The sequence below is a fragment of the Dryobates pubescens genome, chromosome 13 (genome assembly GCF_014839835.1).
Source record: "Dryobates pubescens isolate bDryPub1 chromosome 13, bDryPub1.pri, whole genome shotgun sequence".
NCBI classification, from domain to species: domain Eukaryota; kingdom Metazoa; phylum Chordata; class Aves; order Piciformes; family Picidae; genus Dryobates; species Dryobates pubescens.
This window is the reverse complement of record NC_071624.1, coordinates 31,672,332-31,685,082: the sequence shown is the minus strand read 5'-3', so window position 1 is coordinate 31,685,082 and position 12,751 is coordinate 31,672,332. Positions and strand designations below refer to the sequence as shown.

The following is a 12,751-nucleotide window of genomic DNA, read 5'->3' as shown; positions in this document are numbered from 1 at the left end:
CAGAGCTCTGCAGGCCGCGTGGGGGCTGCTGTTTGTTTGCCTCCACGGGCAGGAGCTGCCATAGTTGGCAGAGCTGAGGGAGGTGCAGCGGCAGGAGCCGAAGATGAGCTCTGTGTTCTCGGAGGGCTGCGGAGGCGAGGCGCGGTCCCGGCGGGCAGGGAGGCTCCTGGGCCGCTCGGCCTGGGGAGAGGTGCACCCGCTGACCGCTGTCTCCTTGTGCACAAGGTGGGCCATGACAACTGGGTACGCGGCGTTCTCTTCCACTCTGGGGGCAAGTTCATCCTGAGCTGTGCCGACGACAAGACTCTCCGCGTCTGGGACTTCAAGAACAAGCGATGCATGAAAACCCTCAATGCGCACGAACACTTTGTTACCTCTTTGGGTAGGTATCGGCCTGCGGGGCCTGCTGCACGCCCTGCACCCGCCCGGCCCGGCCCTGCCCACGCAGCCCCTGCTGCATGCTGGGGAAGCTCTCTGCTAGGCGTGCCTCCGGCCGGCAGGGGGCGGTGCCGGCGCTCTCCGCCGCCGGAGCTCTCCGCCGCCGGAGACGTGAGCTGCCAGGGTGCGCTGGAACCTCCCCCGTGCGGTGTGCAGGCATTAGCAGAGTGCCCTCTTGTAAATACTGGCCCAGCAAAAAGGAGAAAACAGAAACCAGGTTGCCCAGGGAGGCTGTGGCTGCCTCCTCCCTGGGGGTGTTCGAGGCCAGGCTGGATGAGGCTTTGAGCAGCTGAGTCGAGTTGAGAGGTGTCCCTGCCCATGCTGGGGAGGTTGGAGTGGGTGATCTTTAAGGTCTCTTCCAACCTGAGCCATTCTCTGATTCAAAGATGAGGGGAGGCGGAGAGGCACAAAGCAAACCAGTAAAAAACCCCTCAGCACCCTGGCCTTGGCACTCCTGGCTGGCATTGCCAGGTCTGGGCAGACAAAAGCAGTCCGCTTCGGGTTGGAAGTTGTGGCTTGCAGCCTGTGCTGCCTACAGCAGGAAGAAGTCAAGTTTCTGCTGATTATCTTAAGTGGGGAGGGACTTCTCAGGATACCAGGTAGAGAAAGGACTAGGGGGAATGGAATGAAGCTGGAGGTGGGGAGGAAGTTCTTCCCTATGAGAGTGGTGAAGCCCTGGAATGGGCTGTCCAGGGAGGTGGTTGAGGCCCTGTCCCTGGAGGTGTTTAAGCCCAGGCTGGATGAGGCTCTGGCCAGCCTGATCTAGTGTGGGGTGTCCCTGCCCATGGCAGGGGGGTTGGCACTAGCTGATCCTTGTGGTCCCTTCCAACCCTGACTGCCTCTATGATACTATGAATAGATGAAGTTCTGTCTTCTGGTAGCACTGGAGGGCTTTACCCCTTTGCCTTGTGTTGGACTCCTCTCTGCTCTAACTTCATCTCAGTTTCTTTTCCCTGGAATTCCTTCGTGGCTGAACCAGAAGTAGATTTTTGGTTTTTCTCCCCAAGCTTTACAAAATTCCAGCATGAGAGAACTTTCAGTCTGGAGAAGAGAAGGCTCTGAGGAGACCTTCTTGTGGCCTTCCAGTATCTGAAGGAGAAAGCTGGTGTCAGGGAGTGGTGGGACTGGGGGGAATGGATCCAAGCTAGAGGAGGGGAGGTTGAGATTAGACCTTAGGAAGTTGTTCCCCAGGAGGGTGGTGAGAGCCTGGCACAGGCTGCCCAGGGAGGTGGTGGAAGCCTCCTGCCTGGAGGTGTTTGCAGCCAGGCTGGAGGTGGCTGTGAGCAGCCTGCTGTGGTGTGAGGTGTCCCTGCCCATGGCAGGGGGTTGGGACTGGCTGAGCCTTGAGCTCCCTTCCGCCCCTGACCGTTCTGTGACTCGGTGAACTCGGCCTTCAGAGCTGCAGCCCTGATGAGCTTTGAAATGCAGTCTTTAAGCTGCTGGAATGGATTTGATTGTTGCTTTGGAGATAGGAGTGGCCTGGAGTGCGAGTGGCAGGGGCTGGAGGCGTGGGCCCCCCCTTAACCTGAGCTTTTCTCTCCCCTGCAGATTTCCACAAGACGGCACCGTACGTGGTCACTGGGAGTGTAGATCAAACAGTAAAAGTCTGGGAGTGCCGTTGATTGCTTCACATTTGAACCCCCCACCTTCCTCTCCCTCCCTTCCCCCCCCCCTCCCCATTTTTTCCCCCTCTGGATGCACTCAGATACCATGGTTACCCATTGAGCTCTGTTTAAATAAATATTGTCCTTTCATGTAAATTATTCTGGATGTAGATTGAGCTTATTAAATGTTACACACAAAGTATTCATGCATGGTGAATCCAAATTGTATACTGTAAATTTACATTTGTCTAGAAGTACCATAGGTTTAAGAACAAGGGGCTGGCATTGGTCACATCAGACCTGGAGAAGGCAGAAGTTGGCTAATTGGAGTAGGGCACTTAACTGATTAGTGTCGTTCTATGTCGGATGATCCTCCCTGTTTTCTGTTGGTGCTTTGGGGTTTGCTTTGGTTTGGTTTCCTCTTCCTGCTGTCTGTCGGTGCCTGGATGGGTGACCTCGTTTTGGGGGAGGGGGGGGTGGGGGTGGGGGAAACAACAGACAAAACACAAACTAAACGGCAACAAAGTGTTTTTTGTGAGGGCTCTTTCAGAACCGTGTCATCTCTGTAACATCCCTGAAGTGTGCTTAAATAAACCTTCTCTAAGGCTGCTAGGTGGTGAGGCTGCCATTCAGAAGCCTTCTGAACCTGCTGTGTAATGAATGGAACTGAATTAAACTCTGCAACAGTTGTCATGAACCATTCTTACTTTTCATCTCTGTTGGGTTTGGTTTGGTGTTTTCCTTTTGCCAAGTCAACAGCACCCACTTGTTTTGGCCTCCTCCCAGGCCAGGGTTTGTTGCTGTGTTTATGTTCACTGACTGTAAACCTGAAGGAAGACAACAACTGTGGAAGTAGCAGCTGATGTGAGCAGTGTATGTATTTTGTGGTGGCTCACTCAGTGCTGAAGCTGTGCTGTTAAACTGAAGCTTAAATGGGGTTGGTTGGTTGGTTTGCCTTTTTCCCCCTCCTCTTTTTTGTCGTCTTTGGTTATTTTTGTAATGCTAGACAAACTTCCAGGAGGAGTTGTCCATCCCCCTAGAACTTAGTGATGGAGTTTCCAGTAGAGCTGAGCCTCCCCAGGTGACTGCTGTGGTACAGCTTGCTGTTTGCTCTCTTGTTTGTCAGCAGTGTGCAGTTCCTGTGACACCAGAGTCTGCTTCCCCCTGAGCTGCTTGCAGGGGAGGCTGGGCTGGGCTAGGCAGAGGTTTCTTGCTCTCTGTAGTGCCTCCCTGGAAAGCCTGCTGCAAACCAGGGGATGCTTGGACAAGGTGGAGTTAAAGCCTCCTGTGGTTTGGTAGTGAGGCTTAGGCTGGGGGACAGCACTGAAGTGCTTGAAACAACCTTGAGAATCAGATTGGGACAGACCTGAATGCAGAAACCTCCCCACCAAAGCCAAGCCCATCTGGGGGGGTGAAGCTTGGAACCCAAACCCCTCAGCCCAGCTTGGTTGTCATTGGGATTTCTCTTGGGTGGAGAATGCAGCTTTTAAGGTGCAGGTTCCTGAAGTCAAACCTTTTGGTCTGAAGCAAAGGAAGAGATTAGAAAGCAATGTTTTAATCAGCATTTTGGTTGTGGTGGCAGCTTCCCACTGTAGCTAACAAAGCTGACCAATGCTGACCAGGCTAACCAGGTCTTTTTAAATGTCCCAGGTGAAGAAGTCCTCAGTCTGATGTTTTAACAGGTGACCTTGTGCTTTGTTTTACCCTCTTGCTTCAATCCACGGCTTTTTAAACTGTCCCTTTTAGAAGTGAGACTCCTTGGCCACAGCACAGGGAGGGCTGCAGGCTGTGCACATGGAACTGCTGGGAGGGCTGGGGGAGGCTGATCCCCTGCAGCCTCCCCCCCCAGAGGGCTCCACTCTTCCCTGCGGAGGAGATGGGTGTGTGGTCAGCTCCTGGCAGGGGCAGGAGGAGGAGCTGTGAGCTGGGTTTCAGTCGGAGGCTCCCGGTGCTCTCTGTGCTTTGCAGGGTGTGTTTCTGCAGCTGGAGCCTGCACAAGGGAAGGCTTTTGTGTTTCTTAGCTGCTTGGACTGGAAGAGTTTTGCTGCTTTTGGGGGTTTGTTGTCTTTTTTCGTTTGGTTTGGGGTTTACTTTTTGGTCCTATCTGAGAATTGCAGATCCAGGAGCAGTGCATCTTCCACCAGCCCTCAGGGCACCTGTGCAGCAGCCCAGCTGTTTAATTCCTGCTAGGACCTGTCCCCTCTCTAAGTCTCAAGTGCATAATCCCCAGACATGGCTGAGATGTTAAAGGTACCTCTGAGGTGCAAGCTGTCACCTGCACTTCCCCCCTCACCTCGGCGTTGTGCGAGGCCCAGGCCCCCGTGCAGTGCTGGTGTGGCAGGCTCCGGGCAGCGCTGCAGCACTGCAGCCGGCAGGGAATGCTCTCAGGGACGGTCCCGCACGGATCCCAAGCTGCAGCCCTGGTTAGACCAAAGGCGAGAGCCCCCGCAGGAGCTGGCCGCTCCGTGCCCAGCCTTCCCCCGGCTCCTCCTGCGCCTTCCCCGGCCCAGGAGGGGGCTGCCGCTGTGGCTCACACAGCAGCCTGCGGCAGAGGCTGCCGGAGCCTCCCTGCTGCTTCTCTGTCCCCTCTGAAGCCGGCGTCGCTGCAAGCCCCTCTCTCAGCTGTGCTGCCCCAAGGAGGAGAGGCCGCTTGGCTTCCACCCAGACAGACATTCCAGTGCCACAGGGCCGCAGTGTGCCCGGCGGGGGCCGTGCCCGGCGGGGGCCGTGCCCGGCAGCCTCAGCCGCCTTCCCAGACAGAGGTGCAACATTTGTTGTGGCTTTAGAGCGAACCTGGCCCTCGGTGGTTTTGTTTTTTAGAGCATCTTGCACTTTAGGAGATTTCAAATGAACCCGTCCTGCTTCTGTGTGTGGTGTGACCAATGGTGTGCCCGGGGCACTAACTCAAAGGACCCCCCTGCCCTCCCCTCCCCACCCCCCCTAGTTGCTAGTGAGTCGTGCAGGGGCCGTGGAGCGCTGTAGTGTGTGAGAGCTTTGGCTGTAGACTCGCCAGCCCCAGCCCAGCTGGACTGTCGGTTTCCTGCTTCTCCTCTCCTCCTGTTTTTATGTGAACTGCCTGAGTAAAAACCACTTTTAAATAGCTTCTCTGGCTCTGCCTGGAAGCTATTTAAAAGCTGAAGATGAGACTCTGTTCTTTTTGTAGACAGTGGTGGCTTGGTAAATCCTTTTCGTGGTCTGAGTGTTGAGCTGAGCTGTGAGCTGAGCGGAGGTCGAGCCGGCTCAGAGGGAGCTGCTGCTGCCGCCTGGCTGTGCCCCGTGCTTGGGGCCACCCTGGCAGCCAGAGCAGGAGCAGGAGGTGGTCAGGGTGAAGGTGTTAGGAGTGGGCAGGCTGAGCTGGGTTTACAAGCCACGCCTGGGTTTAACTGGCCTTTTCTCTTTCCACTGTGTCATGTAAGTAGCTGCTTCCCTGTCCTGCCTTTCCCTCGGGCTTCCCCAGTTCATGCTGAAGATGATTTAGCAAAACCTTCCCTCACCTTTTAGAAGTTGATCCTGACATTGACATGAAGGCCAAGGCTGAGTTTTGTCACCAGAAGGATGTTAGAGGTTGCAATTGGAGCAAAAAAAACAAAACAAACACAAACCCAACAACAACTACTACTAAACAAAGAGTTCCCAGCCTGTAGGAGCTACCTGAAGCTATTGACACGATCTCAACACCCCCCAATCAGTCAAGGAATGTATATAATACTGCTCTGTGTTTTACAGTAAGGTTTGTTGCTCTCAGACTGTGTAAAACAAAATTTATTCATGTTTTCTGCATATTAAAAGAATCTTATTGTACCAATTGGTAAAACTATTAAATGCATATAAAACCACACCTGCCTCTGCTTCCTCTTCTCCACAGGGCCTTCCCCCTTCGCCTCCCAGCCTTGCCCCACCTCCCCGGGCTGCCCCTTGGCCTCGCTCCCTGCTCTTCACAGAGGGGGGCAGGGGTGGGGAGGGACCTGGAAAGGGATCCACCTCCCTAGCCGCCTGCAGGGGGGTGAGAGGAAGTGGGTGGAGGGGAGGTTGAGGTTGGACCTCAGGAAAATCTTCGCTGGGAGAGGGGTTGGAAGAGGCTGCCCAGGGGGGAGGTGGAGTCCCCGTCCCTGAGGGTGTTCGAGAAGCTGTAGCTGTGGTGCCTCAGGAGGTGGTTTAGTGGTCAGGGCAGCTGGGATGTGGGGGGACTCTGTTCCAACCTTAATGATTCTGTGAGGCAGTGCAGCCCCCTGCCAGAGCAGGCTCACCCAGGAACACAGCCAGCTGCATCTGGAAGGTCTCCAGAGGCGGCTCTACCACCCCCCTGGGCAGCCTGCTCCAGGGCTCCAGCACCCTCACAGTGGAGAAGCTTTTCCATGTGTCCCCCATGGGCCCTCTGCTCCAGCTTGCAGCCCCTGCCCCTTCTCCAGGCCCTTGGTGTCAGCTGGAGGGGGCCCAGCTCTCAGGAGAGAGGGTTGGGAGGGAGCTCTGTGGCTGGAGCTGGGTTTGCAGGGGGGGTCCAGTGCTGTCCTGGAGGGAGAGGTGGTGCATCCAGACTGGTGCTGGAGGCTCACAGCTGGTAGGTGCTGGCTGGGAGCCCCCTGGAGAGCTGTGTTTGGAGCTGGTGACATTTCCATGCTGCTGCCTTTCCCTTGGGCTCCTGACTGCCCACCCTCCTCTGGAGGCTTGGCTCTACTTTGAGTCAGTTCTTTTGGGTTCCTTTAAGAGCTTGGGAGCTGAGCCCTGGGAGCAGCCAAAGCCCCCAAAGGGAAAGGGGAACAACCCTTGCTGAGTGCAGCTCTGGCAGAGCTGTGTGGCCTCAGCAGTTGGATTTGCAGCCTTCAGCTTCACTTCAGGTGCTTGACAAAGCCCAGGGAGCACCTGGGCCCTGCTCCCCCCTTTCCCTCCTGAGCAGGATGGAGCAGCAGCTCCTCTGGAGCAGCTGTAGACACCAGAGGGTGGTTCTGTGGTTTGGGGGTCGCTGGGCTGGTTCTGGTCCTAGTTTCATTACTGGACTGTTGGAGTCAATCCTTTTGTCCCCAGGAGCACTGAGTCAGAGGAAGGGGATGGGAATGTGCAGCTCACCGTTCCAGGGGCCACAGCATGGGCTGAAAGGCTCCAGGAGCCACCCAGGTGGTCAGTGACCCAAGCCCAGCTGTGAGCACCGCTGAGGAGGGGCAGCTGGGGCAGAGGAGAAGCCCCCTGCAGGCAGAGGGGCACCAGGAGGGGCACCCAGCCCTGTTCCCCTCCTGCCAAGAGGAGGCTCTGGTGCTGGTGTGCAGCTGAAGGGCACCCAGTGCCTGGCTCCAAACTGTAAAGAAACCAAATCAATACCTAAAATAGTTCAAAAAGCTTTTAATGGACTGAAAGACTCTAGGAAAAGAAAAGGAAATCTTGTAGGAAAGATGCACTGAAGTCATTTATTGATTGCTTTCCAGGACAGAATCTCTCTACTTGGGAGCAAGTTCTTGGCAGCAAAGGACTCCTCCTGCTTCACCACCACCTCGACCCCCGTGGAGGCTGCTCCCTCCTCCTTCCCCCCAGGGTTACAGGTAGCTGTGGTGCAGGGCAGGGGACGGAGGGCACAGGGCTGGGGACGGCACAGCTTCTCCAGAGGGTCAGTAAAAGCAGCAAGGCCAATTAGCAGAGGGGAGGGCCCGGGAGGGAGGGCAGGAGCGAGGGGCTGGGCGCTAGCCGTGGGCGGTCCACAGCCGGAGCTGTCTGCAGAGAGGACATTCAGCTGTCGGCACAGCAGGGCCTGCAGAGGCCACCTCTGCCTGCCCCGGGCCGGCTGCGGCCAGGGCAGCAGCTGCTGGCCGTGGGCAGCCACCGGGGCGTGTGTGTGGCAGGGAGGGGGCAGCAGGCTCGGGCGAGTGGCATCTGCCATGGCAGCAACGTCCATTGCCAGCAATGGGAGCTCCTCTGGCAACCATCCTAAACCAGTGTGCAAAAGGAGGGAGGCAGCAGGGTGCTGGGGGGCAGGGGGGGTTAGTTCTCATTTAAACTCCCTCCCCACAGCCTGGCAGGTTCAGGTACGAGCCCAGCCTGCCCCAGCTTGCCCCTCGGGGCCAGGGGCTGTTAGCAGTGAGCCCCCACCCCTGCTCCTGTTCCTCTCCTCCTGCTCCCCTTCTCGTAACAGGGCCCCAGCCTCCTGCTCAGTCCCTGCGGTGCAGCCCTGGGTGGGTGGCACTGCCAGGCCGTGGGTGGCACTGCCAGGCTGTGGGTGGCACTGCCAGGCTGTGCTAGGCACTGGGGTGTCCATCTCAGGGACAGTTGTGTGCGTTTGCAGCAGCCAGCCCCCCCCTCTTTGGATGCAGCCCCCCCAGAGCCTGGGAGCAGCGGTGGGGCTGGCAGGAGCACAGCTATCTCTCTGCAGCTCCATATAGCTCAGCTCTAGCTCTACCTCAAAAATTAGCATGTGAGTGTTACAACCCCCCCCTGAAAGGCCAACCTGCCACCCCAGAGTAGGAAAAAACCCACAACCCCAACTGCTGAGAGCACAGCCAGGGCTGGACCCTGGTGTAGGAAATGCTGAGCACCCCTACCCCTGTCCCCTCCAGCTGGCTGCAGGGCAGCTGAGCCACACACAGATGGCTGCTGGCTTCTCCCCAGCACAAACCAGGCTGGGACTGGGGCAAGGGATGGGGGGGGGGAGAAAGTAAATCGACCTTTTGGCTTGGAATCCACAAGGGTAGAAGACTGCTGAGCTGTGGAGGGCAGGGGGGTGGGGGGAGGAGGGGGCTGGCTTGGTACTGGCTGAGCAAAGCAGTGTCCTTAAGTCAACATAAAAATGACCTGAGAAATGTCACAAGCCTGGAGCCAGTCGGTTTGGAATTGCTTCTGTACAGAGTAGAAAGAAGAGGAGGAGGAGGAGGAGGAGGAGGAGGAGGCCAGGCACACCCCCAGGCAGCAGCCACAGGCGCCCCGGGGCCAGCCGTGGCCTCCCGGCGCTCGGGCCGGCAGCCAGGCCCCGCTCAGACAGATACAGCTCTCAGCTTAGTTCTTTGCATTGTGTATTAATTGTACCAGTGCAACAACATTGTCAAAAAGAGGAGGAGCTGCTCCCCAGGGGCTCCCAGCCCCCGGGGGGGCAGGGGCGCAGCAGGGAGCTTTCAGCTGCTTCGGTTGGCGGTGTCGGCGGCGAGGTGCGCGTTAAGCGGAGCTCTGTGTCAGGGGGATCTCAGCAGGCTTGCTGGGCTCAGCCTCTTTCTCCTCCCCAGCCTTGTCCTCGGGCTCCAGCTGCTCCCCACTCCTCAGGCTCTCCTGCAGCTGCTGGCGGCGCTGCACCTCTGCTTTCAGGTTCTCCAAGTCCTTTTGGCTGGAGGGGGAAGCAGGAGGGGGAGCAAGCGTTAGCCGGGGGGAGCACAGGGACAAGGTGCTGGGCAAGAGGGGGAGGCTCTGCAACGGGCTGCCCAGGCAGGCTGTGGCTGCCTGCTGCCCTGGGGGTGTTCAAGGCCAGGCTGGAGTCTGGCTGAGAGGTGTCCCTGGGCACGGTGGGGAGGTTGGAGCAGATGAGCTCTGAGCTCCCTTCCAGCCTGAGCCATAAGGCTTCTATGAACCTGCCCTCTTCTGCCAGGAGCCAGCACCACCTGAGCAAGGCCAGGGGCTTGGCTTGCCCCCTGGTTTGCAACCCAGGGGGCCCAGGACCTGACCCTGGAGTGGCCAGTGGGTGACTGCTGCTAGCCTTAGAAGACACAGCCTCAGCTCAGCTCCTCCACCCCCCCCAAGTTTCATCTAAAAGCCTGAGAGACAATTCATAGTGGGGGGAAAAAGCCAAACATTTTCAGGAGTGGTGCTGCTTAGAGTGGGCTGGAGGAGGAGGAGGAGGATGATCATCATCAGGGCCAGCAGCAGTGCTCCCTGTAAACAAAGCCTGCAGGGCTGGGGAAGGAGCCCCTCAAGATGTCCTTACAGCCCCTGCCCTGCTGAGCAGCCTGGGCTGGGGCAGAGCCAGGGCTGCTCCTCTCCCTGCTGGGCAGGGACCACTGCCTGTGCCCCACCACCTCCCCCCTGCAAATGGAGATGAGCAGAAGCATCCCACTGCTGCTGGGGGCATGGGCTGGGGAGGTGAGGAGGGGAGAGGAGAGCTCCTGGCTGCTGCCAGAGAGAGCCATGGGGCAAGGCACACAGTGGTGGCCCTGCCAGAGCTCCATCAGCTCTGCAGGACAGGTGCCTGGTGCCCTTCAGCTCCAGAGGGCAGCAGGCTGGGGAGGGACTCCTGATGCTCTGTTCCTCCAGCCAAGTGCTTCAGTGCCACCCAGGGCCCTGCAGAGCATCCCTTCAGCAGTGCTCAGGGAGCTTCAGGGCACCCAGCAGCATCTCCAGCAGCTTTTCTGCAGCAGGGAGTCTGAGCTGGCTGAGGCCAGGCTCTGGGCCTGTGCCTGCCTGCAAAGGGAAGCAGGCTGGGGGATTCTGCTGCCCCAGGAGCCCCCAGGGCACTCACTCTACCTTAGTGGAATGAAGAGAATTCCATTGATAATGTTGAGCTGCTCCAGGACACTGGCCATGCTGGGAGCTGTGAACTGCAGAGAGAGAGGGGGCAAAGTCAAACCCAGACAGAGCTCAGAGCTCCTGAGCAGGTCCAGACACCAACAGCCTAAGCAGCTGAGGCCTCCTGTGGCACAGGCAGCTGGCAGGTGGCACAGGCTCTTCTCTGCCTCTTTGTGCCCCTCAGCTGGAAAGCAGCATCCAGAGGTGCCCAGCCAGGCCCTGTGGGTGACCTCCCCTCTGAGGGGAGCACTGCCCACAGAGCTCAGGTGCCTGCAGTGTGGTGCCAGCTCCTGCAGTGTGGTGCCCACAGAGCTCAGGTGCCTGCAGTGTGGTGCCAGCTCCTGCAGTGTGGTGCCCACAGAGCTCAGGTGCCTGCAATGTGGTGCCAGCTCCTGCAGTGTGGTGCCCACAGAGCTCAGGTGCCTGCAGTGTGGTGCCAGCTCCTGCAGTGTGGTGCCCACAGAGCTCAGGTGCCTGCAGAGGAGGTGCCAGCTCCTGCAGTGTGGTGCCCACAGAGCTCAGGTGCCTGCAGTGTGGTGCCAGCTCCTGCAGTGTGGTGCCAGCTCCTGCAGTGTGGTGCCAGCTCCTGCAGTGTGGTGCCAGCTGGGTTTGTCTCCTCCCAGTGCTGTGACCAGGGTGAAGTCTTCAATCCCTGGGTCAGGGGCTGAGCCCTTGGCTGGGCTCTGCCTCCTGGCCTTGGCCCCCCAGCAGCTGCCAGCAGCTGCCCAGCTCTGTGCAGGGCAGAAAAGCAAAGCCCTCCTTGCAGGGCAGGAGTCCCTTCTAGCAGGGGCTCTGCAGCTGGGTGATGGCCCTCAGGCAGCTGCTGGTGCAGAGCAGGGCAGGGCCAGCACCCCCAGCCCCAGCACAGGAGCTGCTGGGTGCTCCCCTCACGTGCCCTGGTGGGGCTGGCACAGATGAGCTGCAGCTGCAGGGGCAGATAAGGGCAGCTGGGGCTGGCCCAAGAGGCCCCAGCCTGCCCCTGCTCCACGTGGGGCAGGGCAGGGCTCTGCTGCCCACCCTCCCCACACCACAAGGTGCCTGGAAGCAGAACAAAGTGCCCTGCTGAGGGCAGGTTTTGGGGGGGGGGAACTGAAGTGTTTTTGGCTTGAGCAACTTGCCCCCAGCCAGAGAGTCAGCAGGGGGGCAGGCTGGAGCAGAGGTGTGCCAGGCAGCTGCACTGCCCAGCACCCCCCTGCCACCTCCCCTGGGGCTCCTGCAGTGCAGCTGCTGCACTCAGGGGGCTCAGGAGGAAGAGCCCAGAGGAGCTCTGCTCAGAAGGGGAAGGGCAAATGTCCAGCCCAAGCTCTCTGAGCCTCCTGCTTTGCAGGGTCCTCCTGCCCATGGAGGCTCTGCAGCTGGCACCAGCACCTCCTGCCCATGGAGGCTGCAGCTGGCACCAGCACCTCCTGCCCATGGAGGCTCTGCAGCTGGCACCAGCACCTCCTGGCCATGAAGGCTCTGCAGCTGGCACCAGCACCTCCTGCCCATGGAGGCTCTGCAGCTGGCACCAGCACCTCCTGCCCATGGAGGCTGCAGCTGGCACCAGCACCTCCTGGCCATGAAGGCTCTGCAGCTGGCACCAGCACCTCCTGGCCATGGAGGCTCTGCAGCTGGCACCAGCACCTCCTGGCCATGGAGGCTCTGCAGCTGGCACCAGCACCTCCTGGCCAGGCAACATCTGCAGGCCTGTGCTCAGGTGCCCTTCAGCAGCAGGCAGGCAGCGAGCTGAGGTGCCAGGGGCGCTGTGCCCGCTGCCCCCAGCCCTGGTACCTTCAGGGGCATGATGTTGGCGTTGGAGCCGTTCTTGTAGATCTCGTTCATGGTGCGCTGCAGGGCCACCGCCTGCTGGGTCAGGTACTTCAGGTACTCTGAGCTCTCTTTGGTCTTTTCGTGGTGCTCTCCAAGCTGCTCAGAACGAGAAGGGGGAAGCAAAGCCCCAGGCAACCAATCAGCGACACCAACCCCGGCAGGCCCCCGGCAGGCCCCCGGCAGGCTGCTCCTGCACTGCTGCCTCCGCGGCCCCGCAGCAGCTCCTGAGCCGCCCTGCCGTCCCAAACACAAACACAGAGGTTCCCCTAGGAGCCTGATCAGCAGGCTGACAGAGTTCCAGCAGGCAGGAGCAGGCCTGCAGGGTGAGCAGCATTCCCTCCAGCAGGCTGCCAGACAGCCCTGAGTCACAGCTGCAGACCTGTTGGGACAGACCCAGGGCTGGGGCTGCGAGCCGGGGGAGCTGCTGCCCG

At 59.2% G+C, this 12,751-nt stretch overlaps 2 protein-coding genes across 4 annotated transcripts in view; one reads left to right on the top strand and one right to left on the bottom strand.

Moving 5' to 3' along the window:
- The window catches only part of PAFAH1B1 (platelet activating factor acetylhydrolase 1b regulatory subunit 1), a 30,776-nt gene extending 28,272 nt beyond the window's left edge, over window positions 1-2,504 (top strand). For all 3 annotated transcript variants that reach the window (XM_054166640.1, XM_054166641.1, XM_054166642.1), the window contains exons 10-11: window positions 226-382; window positions 1,987-2,504. In XM_054166640.1, the coding sequence (XP_054022615.1) occupies window positions 226-382; window positions 1,987-2,060 (231 nt within the window). In that variant the 3' untranslated portion in view covers window positions 2,061-2,504. The remainder of the gene's footprint in view (window positions 1-225; window positions 383-1,986) is intronic.
- Window positions 2,505-9,173: 6,669 nt separating this feature from the next.
- Window positions 9,174-12,751, bottom strand: part of CLUH (clustered mitochondria homolog) — a 41,257-nt gene continuing 37,679 nt past the window's right edge. The window contains exons 24-26 of the mRNA XM_054166591.1: window positions 12,282-12,416; window positions 10,470-10,543; window positions 9,174-9,339 (exon numbers count right to left, since the gene is read on the bottom strand). Coding sequence (XP_054022566.1) covers window positions 9,174-9,339; window positions 10,470-10,543; window positions 12,282-12,416 — 375 coding nt within the window. The remainder of the gene's footprint in view (window positions 9,340-10,469; window positions 10,544-12,281; window positions 12,417-12,751) is intronic.